At 39.3% G+C, this 21,392-nt stretch overlaps 1 protein-coding gene across 4 annotated transcripts in view; it reads left to right on the top strand.

Moving 5' to 3' along the window:
• TBKBP1 (TBK1 binding protein 1) overlaps positions 1-21,392 on the top strand; it is an 86,365-nt gene that overhangs the window by 42,724 nt on the left and 22,249 nt on the right. For all 4 annotated transcript variants that reach the window (XM_042477177.1, XM_042477179.1, XM_042477180.1 and 1 more), the window contains exon 7: positions 1,113-1,174. In XM_042477177.1, the coding sequence (XP_042333111.1) occupies positions 1,113-1,174 (62 nt within the window). The remainder of the gene's footprint in view (positions 1-1,112; positions 1,175-21,392) is intronic.

Raw genomic sequence — 21,392 nt, forward strand, 5'->3', positions numbered from 1 at the left:
TCAGATTATGTGACCACTGACACATGTGTGCCCAGTTGAACGTGCGAATTGACAGGAATTAAATTAATGCTCTGGTTGAAGCAGTACAGTTGACCGTCCATGTCTGTGTCTCCTTTATCCATGTATTCAAACATCCACAGCTTGAAAATATTCAAATATATATATAAATTCCAAAAAGCAAATCTTGATTTTGCCATTTTATGTAAGGGATACCATTTTACTATGCCATTGTATTTAATGGGACCTGAGCATTAACAGATTTTGGTACACATGGAGGTCCTGGAACCAAATACTATCAGATACCAAGGGTCCACTATATTATTGTGTCTGGATTAAGTGCATGATTGTAATACAAAACAAGCCTTTTGTAAAATCAAAATTGCCTTTGTCAGACAAGGGACCATGTTTTATGAGGTAGGATGGTGGCCCTCAGTTTGAGTTTTGAAGCTTTCCTTTGTTCTATAGAATTAAAGCATATTATGCCCATTTTAAGACCCTTCCTATCGGTGGTGTATCCAGGGCTGGTGTCACTTGATGCAGAGGGAACCTTCTGGGGAGGTGGTGGTGGCCAAAAATCCAAGTGAGACATTGGGGGGGGGGGGGGGTACAGAAGGCGCACACTCATCCTTCTTTTTCACTGCAGCACTGGCAGCTTTGCCATTGTGGTGAAGCTTGGAAGGGTGCATTCACCCTTCTTCTTTGCCATGGTGTTTTTAGGAGGGAGCTGAGGTTGTGGTGAAGCCAGGAAGGTTGCACTCACCCATTTTCACCTTGCAGCTAGAGGAGGGCCTGACTGGGTGTCACCCCTCCTCAAAAGTGTCACCCGCTGCAGTCGTCACTCCTTGCACCCCCCTAGTGACACCACTGTTGCACCACCTAGTGTGGTGCTGTGAAGGCTCTTGTTCTGCACTGTTTCTTTCTGCATTTAGCGTGTAACAAAACTTTGAGTTGATAATTAACAAGAACTGAGAGTGTGATGCAGCATACACACTCAGTTCTTGTTAACTTGTTAACACGTGGGGTGTTGTGGAAGTGTGGCATTGTACTATCTTCTTTCTCTGCTTTCCTTGTTTCCCCTTTATTATAACAGGGCTTGTCTTAATGTTTCATAGGATCTTGCAACCAGTCAGTCAGAGAGAGACATGGCATGGGTGAAGAAGGTTGGAGATGACCAGTAAGTGCCCATTCTGACTAGTGGATTTTTATTTTTGTTGTAGCTTAATACCTTGTGGATGTGAGTATGGATGCTTGCATGTGTGCAAAACCAATCTGTAGAATGCAGGGCAGTGAAATGTTGTGGAGATGGTAAGAACATCTAAGGTGAAGGACACCTGAGAAGGTTGGACTGCTAAGTGTCATCTAAACTGATGTCATCTAACTGTGATCTAAATGGATGTGTAATGTAATAGCAATAGCAAGTACATTTCTGTACCGCTTATCAGTGCACTTAAGCACTCCTTAAGTAGTTTACAAAGTGTAAGCTAATTGCCCCCAACAATCTGGGTACTCATTTTAGCGACCTTGGAAGGATGCAAGCCTGAGTCAAGCTTGAGCCTTTTTGCTGGTAGCGAACTCGCAACCTTATGGTTTATGAGAGAATGGCTGCAGTACAGGCATTTAACCACTGCGCTACCAGGTAATGTAATATACTATATTTCCCAAGAGCTCCTGCTGTGTTTTGAACCTGTGGATTACTATCTAGTGAAGGAGTGGAGGAAAACATTTTGGACAGAGGACAGAGTGAAAGGACTACAGAAAAGATGGGAAATGAATGGCCCTCCAAATACCGTTGGCTTGCATTTTTTATCCTCCTTCATTGGTGGCTCTTCTGGTTAGGGCTGATGGGAGTTGCAACCCCACAACATTTAAAGGGCCACATATTCCTCACTTTTGAAGTACATTCTGTGTATTCTGGTGAAATACAGTTGGGATTTAGAGGAGATGTAAGAGATATCTCTTATTTTTAACAGTTTGTGACAAAGACAACTGGGACTGTGAGAAAAACCTTTGAACAAGAAGGCCAAACATACTGTTGAGGCTGCACAATCTGTGTTAAACTGACAGCATAAAAGCCCAAGCTATTACAGTTTGTTCCATGACTTTTAATGCCACTCCTAAGTCTCTGCACCTACACTGGTGCCTCGGGATACGAAATGATCGGGTTACGAAATTTCCGGGATACGAAAAAGTTGGATTGGCAAAAACTGTTTCGGGTTACGAAATATTTTTCGGGTTACGAAATTCATTTCGGCGCGAAATTCAAATGCTGCAAAGTGCAGCTATAGGCTTTCCAGTGCTAACGGAAAGCCTTCTCTAAGTGTTTCGGGTTACAAAATTTTCGGGTTATGAAAGGAATGGCAGAACGAATTAATTTCGTAACCCGAGGCACCAGTGTACTTCATTAGAATGTTTTTTAACTATGGGTGCATCTACATAGTAGAAATAATGCTGTTTGATATCACTTTAAGTGCTGTAGCTTCATCTAGCCTTTTCTGCCAGATAATGTTGGTGCTTTTCAAAACTACAGCTCCTAGATTTCAGTAGAATGGAACCATGGCAGTTAAAGTGGTGTCAAACTATATTTTTTTCTACAGTGCAGATGTATCATGTGCCTCTGTATGGTCCAATCTTAGAAGACATTTTGGATTACTACTCCTGGTGGATTCTATAATCCCAAAATTTTTTCCCAAGCTTTATGTATGATCTCTGGTAAACTCTAGTGGGTTGTTATGGATATTATTATTATTATAGAGTTGCTTTCAGCACTTATTCAGTTCTAATATACTGAGCAGTACTGATTCATATATTTATTAACACAAGGATGTGATAGAAGGATACCTGAAAATTGTGTAATCTTAGGGATACTTAGGAGTACCAGATAACATGAATGGAAGACCAAATCAGAATAGCCTGTAATGAACAAAGGACATATAGCTGATGTTTAACATGGTCTAGGGATATCTTGAGAGCCAGTGTGATATAGTGGAATACAACTCTGGAGAGCCATAGAAATCTACTGGGTAATCTTGGACAAGTCACAGTTTCTCATCCTCAGAGGGAGGGAATAGAAACCCCTTCTGAACAAATCTTGCTCAAAAAATCCTGTGATAGGTTCACTTTAGGATTTCCATAAGTCGAAAATATAACTGGAAGTTACACAATGGCTACACCCAGACTGCAGAGATAATCCATTTTGACACCACTTTAACTGGCATGGCCCAATGCTATGGAATTCTGGGAACTGTTGTTTGTTGTGATGTGAGAGTTCTCTGACACAGAAGGCTAGATATCTCACAAAACTACAGTTTCCAGAATTCTATAGCATAGGGCCACGACGGTTAAAGTGGTGTCAAAATGGATTATCTCTGCAGTCTGGATGCAGCATACAGCGATAAGGGGTGTCTGAATACCTCTTAGATTGGTTTGTCCTGACACCTGGTTAGTAAGGATACTTTGGAAGGATGAATATCAAAGAGTCCTTGGTACTTTGAAGACTAATAAATGTATTATAATGTGAACCTTAATGGACAGTAAACCACTTTTTCAAGAGCATGAAGTAGAATTGTAGATATATATACAGAACCTCTTATGGTTAGGAATGGGATTGTAAACAGGGAGGCCTGGGGTAAATTAAATGCAGAAAGTACTGACAGTGACAATTTCAGAGAGCTAGGTACGTATATATTTAGAATATTTGTATCCCACACATTTTTGCCTAATAACATAGCTCCAAGTGACTAATAGTAAGAAAAAAATATCCTTGCGGGCATACCCTTCCCCCCCAATAAGAAGTCTGCCCCCTGAAATAAAGGCAAAGCAAAAATGGAATTGATTGGAAGTGTTGTTTTGCTTTTATTTTTGCAACAGTATGTGTATGTGAGACACAGGTTCCAAAAACTGGTCCCAGCCTCTGGCGCACATGCCCATCCCTGATGTATAGAATAGCAAAGTCCACTACAACCCTGCACTAATTTTCCTCAGACTTCTCTGTATCAAGACTGTGGAGAGTGGACAAGTTGTGGCAAACACAACAAAGATTTCTAGGAAGGACAGTGTCTGATAGTGGAGTCTCCTTCTTTGGAAGTTTTTAAACAGAGGCTCAGTGGCCATCTGTTGAGGTGCTTTGATTGTGTATTCCTGCATATCAGAATGGGGTTGGACTGGATCACCCTTGTGGTCTCTTCCAACTCTGTAACTCTGTGATTCTATCATTGGCTGCATCCACCCTGCAGGAATAACCCTGTTTGATTCCACTTTTAACTGCCAAGGCTTGGTGCTATGGAATTGTGGGAATTGTTGTTTTGTGAGACATTTTAGCCTTCTCTCTCAGAGTCCTGGTGCCCTAACAAACTACAGTTCCCAGAGGTCCATAGCACTGAGTCATGGCAGTTAAAGTGGTGTCAAACTGGATTATTTCGGCAGTGGAAATGTGGCCATTGTCTCTATAATGCATCTGATAAGGCAGATCCTGATCCACAGAGGCTTGTGCCATGATCAGTTTGTTCATCATTAAGATCCAGATCAGAAAGTTAGTTTGGATGAGCTATGTATCTGGTTTTGTTCAGCCAGGCAATGGGCACAGATTGGATACTACCCTATGGGACCATCACACAAAAGGGATGCTTTTATTTGGTAAATGAAACACAGGCTTGTATTGTGGTTTTGGCATCCACTTTATCAGTTTCTGTGATGAACCGTTGTGGAGGAGTTTTTGAAAGAGTGGAAGTTTTGGATGTTGCTTATTTTTTAAAACAACAACAACCTGGCACCTCTATTTGCATGTTTTTTTAATTAATTGAACTTTGAAGAGGGAAGGGGAAGAAGGATTACAGAAAGGGGGTGTGAAGTGTGAATTTAAAATGTGTCAAAGGGAGCTGATGTGACACCTACCTCGCTCTTTACTTGTGCTGAGTGAGAAAAGAGGCCTCTGAGCCATAGAATCTTTGAACTTTGCATGGAGACATGAAGGGAGAAGGGGGACCGAGGTCTCAAATGAACGGTATGTATATTGCCTCCAGTGATCACTGCTTCTTTAAAATAACAATGTTTCATCATCATCCTGACTCAGCCACAATCTAGCGAAGCCCTTAACTGGTGGCTGAAAGCACTCTGTATCCGGCTCCCTTTCCTCCTGTCTTTCCATCCAGAAGGCTGTTGATCGTTCTGTATGGTTCCCTTGATGAATTAGCATATGTGACCTCTGGCTTGTTAACAAATGCATTAAATGAGCAATTTGGTTGATGGTTCTTTAGTCTGCAGTGTCATGCCAGTGTTGTTTCAGATTTACAGGTCTGCTCCAGTGCACTGCAATTAATTGAGCGGTTAAAAGAGCGTACCCAGCTAACCTCTCCTGACCTTCTCCCCCGTCCTGACAAAACCTGCATTGTGAGAAGGTTAGGATCTGCCCACTTCTACTTCATGCTTTTACAAGTGCTTTGCACTGTTGGAGTTCCCTCATTCCCTCAAAGGAAAGCAGTAGGGATCTGGCAACTTGAGTAGCAGCAGCGTTAGTTGCTCTAAGGTGGCATCATTTTGGCAATGAGGAGAATAGCAAGTGAATAAGGGTCTCATGGGAGGGGGCAATATGTGGGGTGATGGGGATTAAGAGTCATGGGTGCATAGTAAAGAAGGCTGCAGAACAGTAAAATATAAGAAGTGGGGAAGCAAGGTAAAGGGATGAAGGAAAAACATTAGTGCCCTCTGTTAATACTCACCCTTCTGTAGCCGTGTGATCATTCCCAGCCCTTAATCTAGTAAATATAATAATTTTTATACCTCATTTAAGAAATGTTCAAAGTGCTTTTGCACATGTTAACTCAGCACAGCTTTCTGAACAGAGTGAGCAGATGTAATAACCACAAAGGAGGACAAAGCACTGCAAAATGTAAGACGTTCAAGAAAGCTATAGGACATTACAAAATAGAAGCTACGAACACTCACACAAATATAAATTCATTTCATATGGTTTATTTACAACTGTGTTACATATACTCTATTTTATTATGGACTCAACCATATTTTTCTGATGAATTTATCTTCGTTAAAATGCCGTGTTGACTTGCAATATACTTACAGATCTCTGAGTAAGACAAGTGCTCAAAAATGCACTTTCCTGCCAACAAACCCTTGAGTGAATCAACATTTAGATTATTCCTTTCATTTGTCAATCATGTAGAAATTAAGGAAAAAAACCCTTACAACCTTTGAATTGTGTCCCCAAGCAGCCCATTGCCTAACATGTGTGCTGACTTTCCCCCCTCTGAGAAACAAATGTGCCCTGAGCTCTGGAGGCAAGTCTTGTCTGCTGTTGCTCCTTAGGGAAAAAAACCTTAGCAAGATCCATCCTATTCCTTTATTTGCAGTGTGGACAGGCTGCCTAGTAGACAGTTTTTGAAGGTGAACAGCAAACGTGGTATTACTCAATGAGCGTCTTAGTTATGCTCAAAATGGAGGACATTTTGGAATTACTCCTAGACAGAAGGTTGAAATGTAGAGAAGGAGGAAACTTGGTCACCCTGTTTCTAAAGTACTACACTTGATCTTAGCTAAAAGGCCAAGAAGCAATAAAGTACAACAGTATTATTATTCTGTTCTTGCAAATGGTATTTTATACCATAAAGGAGGAGAGAGCTGAAACTGAAAAAGTTTTTCACCCCAGTTATATCTTGGTTTGAACAGTGGACTTCCAATGAATAATGTACATATTATAAGGTTTATAAACCTGGAACATTCTGTTTCTTATCTTATTTGATTTCATTTTGCTCTCCCTCCCTGCAATTATTTAATAAATTTAGGATCACATCTAATTTTTGAAACAAAGGTATGTAAAGAAGATGGGAAAAAAGCTTGTTATCCAGTAGTCTGTTTTTGCAAACTTCATCCCAGTGTTTGAGAAAGGGAAATAATTTACTTTTTAAAAAATCATTAAAAAAATTGATCCTGTCCTCTTTTTACTTCCTGTCCAAATAATTTTGAACAGATATTGTCCATTCTTAACTGCTTTTTAATCTAACCCCTAATCTTAATCTTGGTTTTTTAACAAAATGTTGTAAGGATTCTTTCAATCATTGTTAGAAACTGCTATTCTGGTTTATGCCTTGTTTCTTTCACTACTTGAGCGGTTGCTTTGAGTGGAAACATAAGTGTTTCATATGTATGAAAATTTAATTCCTCCAACACTCTGGTGCAGCTGCAATAAACTGGCTGGGGATGGGAAAGTGGAGGCCTTGCCAGACAACATGTAGATCTGGATATATTTCTGTACTCTCCATGTCACCAAGCACAGTGAAAAGTGCTACTTTTCAGTGAAGCAATGCTTTGGTTGACAGGTAGCACCACATAGCAACACATAGACCACGCCAAATGCCTACCCACCTCCTGTTCCTCCTCTGTGTTTAATATTGCTGTATCAGAAAACAGAAGTTGTTGTGCAGAATCTTGAGCAGTTTCCTATAATACTTTTCTTTGTGGTTCCCAAGGACTATAGGAACCACACTGCACCTCAGTGGCATTAATTTAATTACACTAATTCTGTGGGCATTCATATTTCATCTTTTGAATAAATTCCCAAGGTAATTTAAGGGAGGGGAAATTAAAATATAAATAAAATAATTTCAAATGAAACATGAAAAAGAGCAGTACTGCAACAGCTGAAAGACAGTAGGCTGTGACATCTTGAAATTGCTGGGGAAGGAGAATTGCACAAAGATGAAAACTATTTAGATTAAAGTGCATTGGGGAACTAAAATGTCTTTGCCTGGTACCGAAGTGACATCAGTGTTGTTCCCTGGTAAGCCTCTCTGGGGAGAACTTTCTGCAGTGGGAATCTGCTTGAAGAATTTGAAGTAACTGCTTAAAATTATTCTAGCAAAGATGCAGACATGTGATAATCCAAAGCCTGTGTTAAAAGCAGATGCTTTCCTTAGTGATCAGTCACCTGCTTGCACATCGCATGCAGAGTAACCTGGAAAAGAGCTTCTGAACCTGTAGATCACAGCTTAAAAGTGATGGAGAGATCCACTGTAGTTGATGTAGTTTGTAGTTGATCCCCAGCAGTCCAGTGTAGCCTGTCATGCACTATTTTCAGTGTTACACAGCTATGTATTATCTAATTTATAGCAGAGAATTTGGTGCTTTGTTTATGTTGCCTTAACCTCCTTTGAACCTGAAGATGTAAAAAAAAATACTGTCCATTTTATTTCAAAGCCAAGTTGTATTACAAGGTTTGTGTCTCAATATTTATTTGTGTCTTTGTTCCTTTGTTGTCGGCATGTCGAATTCAACCTTGTCCAGATCATCCACACCTCTTAAGGTGCAAGAAGGCCCTTGACAATGCTGCATCATTCAAAGAGAATGCAATGTTGTTGTTGTTTTTAATAAAATGGATCAAATGTGCCACAGTGTGTGAGGGCAAACAAAAATCAGGGAGACAAAGCCATCTCCCAACCTGGGGACAGACACAGAGTGACACAGTGTGGAGGGGCGCACAGAAGACAGAGAGGTGCTAGAGAGCTTAAGGGGATTCTGTTTCTCTTTGTTTCTGTTCACACAATAACGAAAAGAGCAATCTGTTTGGAAGATTTGTTGATTTCATGGAGGTTTTCAAAAGGAAGACAGCTGCGGGGTCATATACATGTCTGAATTAATATAGATTATAGAATTTAGGGGAAGTGAGGTTACTTACTGAGTTTTGTATTGTTTTAAAACAGCCTTCTTGAACATCGGCGACATCTACAGCCAGCATGGCCATTGGTGTCTTAACTATTTGGGGTCCAGGGAGTTAAGTTAGTGGCCAACTGCACATTTTTTGACAATGTCTGCTGTTAAACTGAGAGGTATTTATGGCTGTGAATCTTTAAAAAAATGACTTCATTATCTTGTGTGTTTTTTAAAATTACAATGGAATCCAATTAACTCAGAACTAAGTTGCATTAAATTTCAGTTACTCAGAGATAAATGTGGGAGACTGCAAATGGTTAACTGATAAAATACAAAGACATGTAAATAGCAGCAAGCTCTGAGTGAAACTGTCGTGTGATTCTGAATTAATTGTGACAGTAGCTTGCAGTTTAATAAATAGTAGCTATTCACTTATTATGTGAAAGAATAACTACATTTTCCTTTGGATTCTGTACCACATTTAAAAATAATAAAAATATAATAATAAATAACTATGTTCTTGTAGAGCTGGGTTGGTGTAGTAGCTTAGACAGGGATTAGCATATTGTGCTCTTCAAATATTATTGGGCCAATAGTGGTTTGAGTATTGGACTATGACTCTGGAGATCAGGGTTCAGTTCCCTGCTTGAGCATAAAAACCCACTGAGTGACATTGGGCAAGTCACACTGTCTCAGCCTCAGAGGATGGCAATAGATCCCAATAGCTCTAGCTACCAACTAACATACAAAACTCATAGCAATTGCAGCTCAAACACCACCACATCACTGCTTACAGTAAAGGTGGATGGTCTTGGGAGGTTGAAGAGCTGTGCTGGCCCCCCTTTTTTAACCCCTTCAAGTCACTCTCTGACTTCCCTCAAAATGGAAATGATGATTTGGTCATATCTTTGTCTTCTATTTTTGTTGTTGTTGTTATTTCAGAACTTTTTATTTTTTTAAAAAGTGGAATGACTTGAATGGAGAATCATGCCTTTCGAAGACCTTAGAGATATGGAGATTCTATTTTTAACGCCCTAACAGTTTTGGTGATAAGGGTGTGTTAGGACTCTGGCATGAGGGTTGTATATACTGCTTCCCACATAGCAGTATATACTGCTTCCAAACCTACAGCCTTGTTTGAATGTCTGTTGATGTTCCTGCCATGTTCCATTGCATGCCATTACAACATCATGTCAGGGTTTTTCCTTACTCACCCTGTCCCTTGGTTTTTCTAGCATCTTGGCATACAGAAATTGCAAAAGCTTGCACACAGTTTTTTGCTCTTTTGGTAGGCCTAGTAAAGGTATTACACCAATAGGGCTTTTGGAATTTTTCTTTTGGATAGCAAGACCAACTTAGCTATTTTGAAGCATAGTTTTCATATTTATTAGGACTGTATTTGTTTTAGCTGGTGAGATTTGATTTGACTTGTAACATTACTAGTTTTTGCAGTTTTTAGAGGTAGGAAGAGTGCTGCAGATCTTAACAGCTGCCTGGCTCAGCAGTTCTGGCAGCTGCTCAGCAATGTAAAAACAGATTTAATTTAGCCTTTGATGTAATACTTCACTATATTCCCTCTCGAAGTGTTAGTTGCTTTTTCATCAATACTAAACCATGAAGACTTGGTTGTTAATCAGAATCTTATTGTAAGGATTGGGTTATGGGCGAGGAGCTGCAAGTGTAATAAAGGTTTCTGTGATAAAACTGTATTAGAGAATTATAAAGTTGGAGGGGACCTTGGAGGCCAGGGCTGACAACTTTGGAAAGTCTGGTTTTGTGTCCTCTCTCATATCATCTGCTACTTACCTGTGCCCATTTTTTAAAAAATAGGAGTCAACCTTCAAAGTATTTAGAGAGTAAATCTTACTTCTTGGAAGCTTCAAGGCTTGCTGTTCTCTATTTTTCTCTGTACCTTTTTTCCAAGGGTGGTATGGGGCTTTGGGGTCTGCAAAAATGAGGAGGCTGATATATGGCCTGCCAGGTTTTTGTTTTTTTTTGCCTGCTCCTCTTGTTGTCCATCTTGTCCAAACTTTTGTTTGAAGGAGGAAATCCAGAACTTGGAGCATTTGCAGAAAATAATTGTCAAGCTACTACTTGAAGACCTCTAGGAAGTGGGAGCCTGCCTAAGAGAAAAACTTAAAAATTATTAATTTAAAATATTTCAAACACTTAGAAGGTAAAATACTTAAAATACTTTGAAATTAAAATACTTTTAAAGAAAAATGAATATAGTGACATTCTGAAGGCATTTGTAACTGGGTGGTGGAAGGATGTGCTCCATGTCCTTTTACAATCTGGATCATATTGTTTGATTCCTCTAAATCAGACAACTAAAGCTGAAAATCTAACAGGGCATGTTCAACTTTAGTCTTCCTATCTGGAGGATGGATTTACATGCAAATCATTGTATCTGAGGCTACACTAGTAGCTATGAAAATTATATCTGTAGTAGTCTTTCTACAGCAGTGGTCCTCAAACCTTTTTGGGCTACTGCCCCCTTTCCTCTTGAGTGACAGCCCTAGCAACCCCAATGCCTATTATTTGATATTAAGTGTACTGTTTGTATAGTAGCCAGCATTATCTATTTCAGCAGCTCCCAGCTTGCCACCATCTTGTCCTCCACCTCAGCTCCTTATGTGTAAATACAACAGCCGCAACAACAGCAGCAGCAGCCCATGACTGTTCCTCTTTCTCATCCATACCAGATTTGTGACAAGGTGCAAAGGGAGCAGCGACTATGCTGCCAGTTGAGCAGCAACCAGGCAGCCAGTTCAGCAACCTCTCACTCAGCCTTTGTTGCAAGGCCACCATGGGCGAGAGGCTGCTTGGTCACTACTACCAAGGTGATTGGATGGGTGCAAAGGGAGAAGCTTTTCCCTAGCGAGAAAGTACTTTCAATCCGTCTTTGCCAGGGCAGAGAGAGGAGCAGCCAGCTTCCCACTTTTCTCCACAGCTAGGAAGGACTGTCTCGAGAGAGAGGTGAAGGACTCTTTTAAGCAGCAGACCCCAGACACTCCTCTCCCTCCATCCCCACACAGGTTATCCTCTTCCCAAACATTGTTTCTTCTTCTACCTCTTCTCGTTACCTGTCCAATAAAAGAAAGCTGGAACAGCAGTGCTGCTCCAACCTACCAGCCAAATCCTGGCAAATGTCACAAAGCTTAAGAAGGGTTCAAAATGTGAAAGCTCCTTTTTGCCGCTGCTTCTCCCCCACTGCACCATGCTCAAACTCCTCATTCCCACCATGTCCTAAAAGCTGCTGATTTCTCTTGTCTTTCTCGTGTGCCAGTACTGTGATTGAAACCCTCCTTGTTGCTCCTTTTTGCTCACCACCGCACTGGGTCTTTCCATAGACCCTAGGGGAGCAGTAGCACCCACTTTGCGAATCACTGCTCTTCTACTTCCACACAACTTGTCATTGGATGTCACAGCCATCAAGAGATTAATATTAATTTATGCTAGTTTGGAATAATACAAATTAATGTAGGGCAAAGCAAAAGCAAAATTCTTCTTAATTCACTGTGGGGTAGGGGAAGGAGAGCAGGCCCGAACAAAAAAATCCCAAAAGCGATGTCACCCTAGAGAAGAAGAAAACCCCCAGCACTGTTTGCTTTCTTGAAATTAGTTTTCTTGTAACTGCAGTTCCGTTTTTTGTAAACTCTGCATTTCCATTGCTTGGCAGCATGGAGTGTGTGGACTTTTTTTTTTAAAGATGTATTTTATTTCCTTTGATCTTCTAAACTTCCTGAACCAGTCACTTCTCCCCCAAACCTTACCCACAAAAAGGCGGAGGGAATTGTACATTTTAATCACGTTCTCTTCATTCATTATTCCCTCTCTCTTAATTGCTCTCTTATTGGAAAATGAAAGCGCAAACAAAAGGCAAGAAGTCCCATTACGTCCACTTCAAATGGACTGGCAGTCCTAACTGTGTCATCCTTGAATCAAAAATCTTTGCACGCTGCTGGCGGAAAGCATCTGCAGACAATATTTCCATATCCATTTATTTGCTTGAGAAAGAGTAAATCATGAAAGGCAGTTCTTATTATTTCAGTGTAAGATCTATTTTCCAGCAGATTGACACTCAAGGCACTGCATATGGAACAGCAATGTAAAACTCATAAAACATTTATTTATAAAGCAAGTTAACCAGAAACAAGTGATAGGCTCAAAGACCTTGCTCCAAACTGTTGTCTTCTAGATTTGTAGGATTTCAAATCCCATCATTTAAGTCTCACTAGGAGCCTTTTTTGGCTGATGGTAAGGTTATTATTTAAATATATAACTCATCCCTAGCCAAAAACTATGCTGTCTGGGGATGATGGAAGTTGTAGGGCCACAGATCTAATGGGGGTCAGGTTGAAGAAGGATGGACTAAAGGCAAAAGTTCCACATAACAAGTCATGACAATACCCTGTAATTACTTTGGATGTAATGAGAGTATAATTAGTTTTATTTATAAAACTATGTAAGTACTGGGAATATAGCTTTTTTTAGCATGATAAACATTTGCTTGTTCCTGCTGAAATGTTGCATTTGCAGAATTTTTGGCAAATTTTGTATTTCGAGTCTTATTTTAAATTGTTAGTGACTAAAAAACAATGAATTTAGTAATGTATTCTTAAACAATACAGTACTCTTTAAATAATGAGTAACAAATTAACATCAACAAACTACTGTACTTTAGAATTACTTAAATAACAACACACTAAATTCTGACTAAAAGCATGGCAAAGGAAAAGGAAAATTGAAGCAGGCAGGGAGTGTGGCACCAGGACATACATCCCATAAAGTGAGTAGAAGCACTTAGCAAAGTGGTCCATCATAATGGTAGCCATTTGTGAAGCCGGTTCTTTACCTGCTTAATGGTCCTTGTATGAAAACCTAAACAACAAGTGAAGTTTTTAAATCTTTGAAACTTTAGTGAATACAACAAAGCAATGGGACTGTGCCTATCTGTAGGCCCTATTTATGTGCAAGGACTTATTTGTTTGCACAATATGTTCAAATAATTAAAAATATAATTTAGAGATAAGAGAAGTTATTTAAGTTGGCTTCTGAATTAATCCATGCTGCAATTCACAGCATCCCAAAGACTTAGGGTGAGCTTGTTGCCATGAAGTCATTTCTGACTTACGGTGATGTGAATGTTAATCTCTCATGGGGTTTTATTAGCAATATTTGTTCAGATGGGGTTTGTCCTTGTCTTCCTCTGAGACTGAGAGAGTGTGACATGCTAGGGTGACCCAGTGGGTTTCCATGGCTGAAGGGGGATTCAGACCTGATTGCCAGAGCTGGAGTCCCATTGCTCAGACAATGCAGCAACATTTTAAAAAACAGTAGGCCTTTGCAAATATTTAATCGGAGCATGCATGTGAACTTATTATTTGCTTAAACCAACTAGCACACTTTTTTTCTGCACACACTCTTATATACACGTTTGGAAAGTGCTCCAGAAAATGTGCTTGTTGCCAAGGAGGACATCATGTTTCTTCCTATTTTATATTTATGATGTAATATTTTGGCTTGATGCTTTTATAGAACATGCCTCTTTGTTTGAGTTTTAAAGAAAAATATTGCAAGATACCTAATGGGGGTTTACCTTAAAGGAGCAGGGGAGAACGAGATAAAAGAGTAATTTCTGAAGTACAGAACTACATTTCTGAGGAAATTCAAGACCTTGGTCTAAGATACCTTGGCCTTTCCACCTGAAAATTCAGATGATGTCTCTACCTCTAAATAATTACTGCAGTGTGTTCTTTCTTCTGGGAAACACACCTCTAGGAGTCCCATTGAAATGAATGCAGGCTGCACAAAGGACACCTGCTTCTTTCAGTGGGGCTTTTGCAGGAAAATTTCCAGGTGGTCTGCAGCTTATGGTTCTAAATACAGTTGGCTCTGAGACCTGTGATTACCTTCACTGATAACAATAAATTTCCTCATTCACACATTGCCCTCACACTGCTAAAAGAAGAGGCATGACTCATTTTGGTTTCTCAGTGCTTCCCTTCAGTTTGGGTTTATTGTCCAAGGGGAATATTAGAACACTTCACTGCTGCCTTCAGGTGTGACAGAGAATGGTCTCACATTGCCAAGACTGAATAAAGATTCAGCTAGCAGTCCAGTCAATTTTTATCCCTGGTATGAGAAGGGAGGGCCAGTTTGTTCTTTGCCTCAGACAGCAGAATGTCTTGGGTTTAATCTCAGCTGGGTTTAGCCTTGGGAGGAGAAAGTTCAGTGATTTTCAGACATCCATGTGTAATAACTCTGGACAGAGCCTGCAAAATTTAACTTGCTGGACACAGAAAACATGGTCAATAGTCATGCTGGCTAAAGGGATTTTGGAAATATAACCTTAAAAAGTATGGTTTTGAAGCTCTAGATAGGGCCCTGGTGAGGATGGCACATAGTTTGGCATGGGAAGAGCCTGGCTGGTGCCTAAGGAGGGAACCAATGGAAATGAGGGCAGGGTTCAGAATGAAAAAATGTCCTCTCATTGTGAGAATCCAGTGAAGAATTCTATTTGTTGTTGTTCTAATTTATTTTAACTGTTTTCCAATTTGATTATGGTTTACTTGTTTTTTAACTTTTATATACTGGGAAAAAAGTGGAATATTAAGAACAACAACAACAACAAAACCAAGAACATGATCCTTCCCCAAGACCCCTGAAATCTGCAGTTATGTCCTAAACATGACTTCCTTGCAACCTACTGGTATCATCATGGGAGATTCCAGGGTAGCTTTTTATTTGTGTGGGATGCCAGCCACACAGAAGACATGAGAGGCTGCACTTGAGTGCTGATTCCAACACAGCATTCTCTGTCTCCTTGAATTGTCTTTCTCTAGGAGATTAAAACCTTGCTAGGTATACTAGATTGGTCTTCCATATGCTTCTGAATGGCAACTTCCATCATCCCTGGCCAGCTTAGCCAATGGTGAGCATGATGAGACTTGCAATCCAACAACACCAGGAGAATCTTCCCATTCCTGACCTGTATGGTAGAATCAGTTTTGAAGGCATATTCAGCCCAGGCTATATAAGTAGCCTTCAGTTTGTTTTTTTGTATGACTCCTTTACCTTCATATTGTTTTTGTTTCCTTCAATCACTTCTGCAGAGATTGGCTTGAGTTTAATTTCTCTGATTGAGAAAGTACAATCTTACTTTAAAAAAAAGATAATCTTACTCCTTTGAAGTGTAACAGGTTTGTTGTTGCTGCTTTCAAGTTGACTCCGACTTACGTTGGCCCCATCATAGAGTTTACTTGGCAAGATTTATTCAGAGGAGGTTTGCCATTGCCTTCTTTTAAGGCTGAGTGAGTGTGACTTGCCCATGGTCACTGAATGGACTTCTCTGGCTGAGAGGGGATTCGAACCATGGCTTCCCAGAATCATAGTCCAATACTCTGATCGCTACTCCATGCAGGCCCTAGTAACTGGTTTACTGTGGCTTAAAAATTTGTGGACTCTTGCCCATTTCAATAGATGCTTGAAGTGTTACCTTTTAATGGTCATGTAATAATGAGTAAATCTGTGGGGGTGAGGGTGGAAGCGTCTGCCACAATAAATGTGTTAGTTGTTAAGGTTCCATAATACTTTTATTTGTGTGTTTGTGCAGACAAACAGGTCTACTCCTCTGGGATCCCCCCCCCCCCACCTCATAGAAGCATGCCTACATTTTGCAAATATGCTCTGCTAATCTGAGCCCATCAGGGCAAGACTGTTTCTTGAAAACAACACATGGAAAGGTTGCATAAATGACTGTTGAGCATTTCTTATGAGCTCTTATCTGTGTTTAGGAGACAGCACACATTTTCTGGTATGTCTGGTGACTGAAATAAGAGAAGAGGGTTCAGCACTAACAGAAAGAACAGGAGCTCAGACTTGGAACATGTAAAGCAGTAATTAAGTTTGACCCTAGGCATAGATCAGTGAGTGTATCTTTCCTTATCTGTCCCCTTCTCCTCAACAATTGCAGTCCTCATTCATGTGCAGGAGCCATGTGTAGGAACCTCAGGAGATGGCATAATGCAATGGCTCTATTTCACCATTGCTCATAGGACCAAAGTGCTATCGGGTTTTTGATAAGCATATCACTCCTGGTCTCCTTTTGGGCTGTTTTGGATGGGTGATTTCTCAGTTTCAGGGTGCCCCACAAACAGCATTGGTATCTAATCAGATTTGGTTCCAGGACCCCCCCCCCCCATGGATACCAAAATTTGTGGATGCTCAATTCCCATTAAGTACAATAGTGTAGTAAAAGATGTCCCTTATATAAAATGCAAAATCAAGGTTTGTTTTTTTGGATTTTTATTTTGTTAATATTTTCACGCTGTGGGCGGTTGAATCCGTGGGTGCAGAATCTGTGCATATGGAGGGCCATCTGTAATGTGTTCTTTTGGGCTATCTACCAGACTTCAAAAATTGACCCAAATCTTTGCTGAAGTAGACACTCTGGAGTTTTCTTGTATTGCTGTTCCCCATCTTCTAAATGCCCCCTGAAGTTCTCATATATATATATATATATATATATATATATATATATATATATATATATATATATATATATATAAAGCTGGTGGGGGTGGGTCTGTTGTTTTTATATATATATATAGATATGAATATATATATATATATATATATATATATATATATATAGTGTGATATTTGGCAATTGATGAAGTTTAAGTTTTAAAATAACAATGTGAGTATCTTGCGGCTAATAAAATGCTGTGTTCCCATCCATTCCCTGGTATATGACTTCTTTAAAAAATAACAGAATAAAAATATGATGTGTTAGTTTGGCCTGGCCATATCCTCTCTCTGCTCCTCTGCCCACTCAGCCATGCTGAGATGGTAGATAAGGCTGTGGTTTTTCTGCTCTGTTGTTTGGTTTGTGTACAATTGATGAGGCGTGTTCTTTTCTCCTTCCCCTTGCAGTGGCTGTAGATTTAGCCACTTCCTCACAGCCACCTAGAAACCACATAGAGAACCCTATTTTCCATTACACTACTGGGGAGAATGCTGGATGGGGCTTAGGTAGGAGCATGTTTATAGTGATGAGGAATATTTTGTTCAGCTTTTGCTTGCAGAAAGGAAACCTACTGAAAGACACGGTTGCATGCTCCCCGTTTTGAGAATTTTCAGAATTTAGGCTGCATTCATCAGTGCTTAGAAAAATTACTTCCTTGAGAACTGCCACTCCCAAAAAATTCTCTGGTAGCATGGAAACTGTCTGTTCTGGCTGGGTAGGGCCATTTGTCCTGGAGTCCAAAACAGTACTATTTCCGAATTCTAGGATATATTCACTTATCAAGGATTAGGTCCCATTGAAATCAGCGGGGCTCACTTTTGAGTTGTTGTTATTGTTGCAGGCTTTCAAGTTGTTTCTAACATATGGTGACCCTAAGGCTATCATGCGGTTTTCTTGGCAAGATTTGTTCAGAGGAGGTTTTCCATTGCCTTCACCTGAGGCCAAGAGCATGTGAGGTCACCCAGTCGGTTTCATGGCCAAGCTGGAAATCCAACCCTGGTCTCCACAGTCCAACAGTCAAACTACTACGCCATGCTGGCTCTCTCACCTTTGAGAAGTTGTTATCAAATTGCGCTATTAGCTCTCTTTTCAGTGGACATATACAGCATTTGGAGGGGTGATAACTTGCAAATATATAAGCAGTGCATAAAGAATCAAATTGCATTTCAAGAATGCTGGTCTGTAAAGAAGAACCAGCTTCCTTTCTCCCCATCCCAGCCTTGAAAGGACATAACATTCCTTTGTCTCTCACTCCTTCCAAGCTACTGGGGGGAGTGAAAAGGCTGGCCCATCTCCATCAGGGTTAGCCTCAAGAAGAAGAGTGTATTTTTATTTTTATGTATTTTACATTTATGTATTTTTATTGCTGTAACCAACTCAGATTCCTTGTGATTGGGTGGGCTATTATTATTATTATTATTATTATTATTATTATTATTATTATTATTATTATTATTATTATTATTACTGCTTTCATCCAGATGCCACATTAAACCTATTGCTTACTTTCTGATTGCATTAAGCTTCCCAAGTTATCTGGTCCTTGACAATTGCACAGTCATGCAGAATGTTGCTGCAGGCTTTATTCGAATTGATCAGAGTTCCTGACCAAATGTTAAAATCTTCATTAGAAGCAATGCTCTGTTTTTTGTGTTTGGCTACCATGGACAGGGCCTTTTGGGTAGGTGCTCCTCACTTACAGAATTCCCTCTCCATATCTGTTTGCCAGGCACCCATTTTAATGGACAGAGGAAAAATATATCCAGGGGTGTTGGCCATATAGCAAAGTACAGCAACATCCCAAATCCACCAAATAGTGATAACTTTATCGGTCCAACAAAATGTGCATTATAAATGTTGCAAACTTTCGAAGCCTTGCTGGCTTCTTCATCAGGCAGAGGTGTTAAAAATGATACAGGAGCAAGAAAATAAAATTGATGATGTTAGTAATAGCCCTGCAGTTCAGATGGTATGAAAGGATATTTTTGCAGGTGGGCCTCTCCTCCTTCTGGCCTTGTGGGTACTGGGAGATTCAGTAGAGAAAATAGACTTTAAATTTCGTTTGCAAGACAAAAAGCTACTGCTTTGTGATGCAGGAAAAATATGTTATACTTATGGCATAAAGACCAGATAATGCAAGCAACAAGATTATAATGTTAAATATAAAATAAATAAATAGGAATTAATACAACCAATGTAGAATACAGGAAGTAAACTACACCACAGTGTAAATGCATAAAATCAGGGAATGTTAGGAGCAATATAGTTCCACATTTGCTAAGCTCCCCCTTATTGGCATAGCATGATTGAATTGCTCTTATGATACATTACCTGCACCTTGGCCAATTTTTAATACTTCACTCTCTCTGGTCTTAATTGACTATTAGAGACTGATAAAGAAACATTTGCACATATATCTTCATCTAACACAATTTTAATATAATACTTTTCTGAGTGACTCGGCATGCAGCTCGGTAGGGGAAAAATCAGTTGTTTATGACTCTGACTGTAGAAGGTGCAAGATAGTAAAATATGTGATATTTTCGACTGGTCATTGTCTTGGGGAAGTGGGCAACCCAGCATACCTGCCAAAGAGTAATTTTTGAGCGGAAAGCATTGCATCTGGCCTTAGTGAATATTATTTAGATAGATAGCATGTCAGATGGGTCCCACAATCTGGATATTTAAAGCACTAGGTGAGCAAAACGTGGCAGATTTGACCTGAAGGCTGCAAAACACAATATCCCACAATATTTGTTTGAAAGATTTTAACACCATCTCATGATCCAAGTTAAAGATGGATGAAGACATGCCGGTAGAGGCCACCTTTTGGGTAATAAACTTGGACCAACTGCTAGCATAGTTGTCCAAAGCAAGGTGGCTTAGTAGACATTTGACACACTTAAAAACAAATGCTTTGAGCCACTGTTTGATTGTTAACAACCAAGCCCTTGTAGAGAGGGGATTTTCTCCTGTTTCCAACAGTAGTACTGAATTAGGAACACATCTGGGAGTATAAAGGAGTGCTTGTAAAATTTAGATTGAAAACTGTCATTTGAAGGTCATTTTATGCACGATGCAAATTCCATTTTCCTGCTGTTGTTGCTTAATGGCTATGAATTATTGTTTTTTACAGGACTTGGATTTGGTGGGATTTAATGTAGATTAGATTTTATGATGATATTGTTTTAAATTGTAATGAAGGAGGACATACTGTCCAAATGCTGTAAAGCAAATATCTTCTAAACATGAATGCTCATTGAGAAAAAGATCCACTGATCATCGGCAATCACATCACTTATTTTCAAACATATATTTATCTTACAAACATTATTTATTTAAAAACAGCATTCTGCACTAATACAATCTGGACAGTTAGTGACTATGATCTTGCCACTCATTTTGAAAGCATATTTTTATTTTAATGAAAGCTACCTTGAATCCCATTTTGGGAGAAAGGCAGGTTATAAATCCGAATAAATCAATCTGTGGTCTTGAAATTGACCACATATGTTACTTTATTGGGAAGAGATGATCTGAATATGCCAATATTGTGTTAAAAACTTAAATAGGTTTATATGCTAAAATTGAAAATATTTTCTACCACTACTGTACAAAAATGGGAAACGACTTTAAGATCAAATTAAAATAAACCCAAACTAATTATTTATTTTATAGAAAGAAGGTGTCATGGAAGAAATAGTCTATTGTGATCTTTTTAGAAAAATGAAAATTCATGTTGAAACATTTTGTTTGTTTTAAAAATATATTGTATGTTTTAAAACAGAAGGTTTTCTTAAACTACAGTGGAATATCCCCTATCCGAAATGCTTGGATTTCACACACAATAATTTTAATAATTTTGTACATGAAACAAAGTTTGTGTACCATCAGGAAACAAAAGTGTCTCTGTCTCAGCCACCCATGTAGACAATCTGTGGTAGTTTCAGATTTTGGTGTATTTTGGATTTACGGATAAGGAATTTCTCCTGTATAAAGAGAAATACGTAGAAATACACGCCATGAGCACACCCTAATGCTTGAATTCATATTTAATTTGAGAAGCCAAATTTTCCTCCATTTTTCAGCATCTGTAGGAGATACTTCTATATTACCAAGCATTTGTTCTATCTTAAGCATTTGGGTTATCTTTATTAGTTAATTATCTTTATAAAAATTATCTATTAGCTTGGGTTTAGTC

This window comes from Sceloporus undulatus, chromosome 6 (assembly GCF_019175285.1).
Source record: "Sceloporus undulatus isolate JIND9_A2432 ecotype Alabama chromosome 6, SceUnd_v1.1, whole genome shotgun sequence".
In the NCBI taxonomy this organism is placed as follows: Eukaryota; Metazoa; Chordata; class Lepidosauria; order Squamata; family Phrynosomatidae; genus Sceloporus; species Sceloporus undulatus.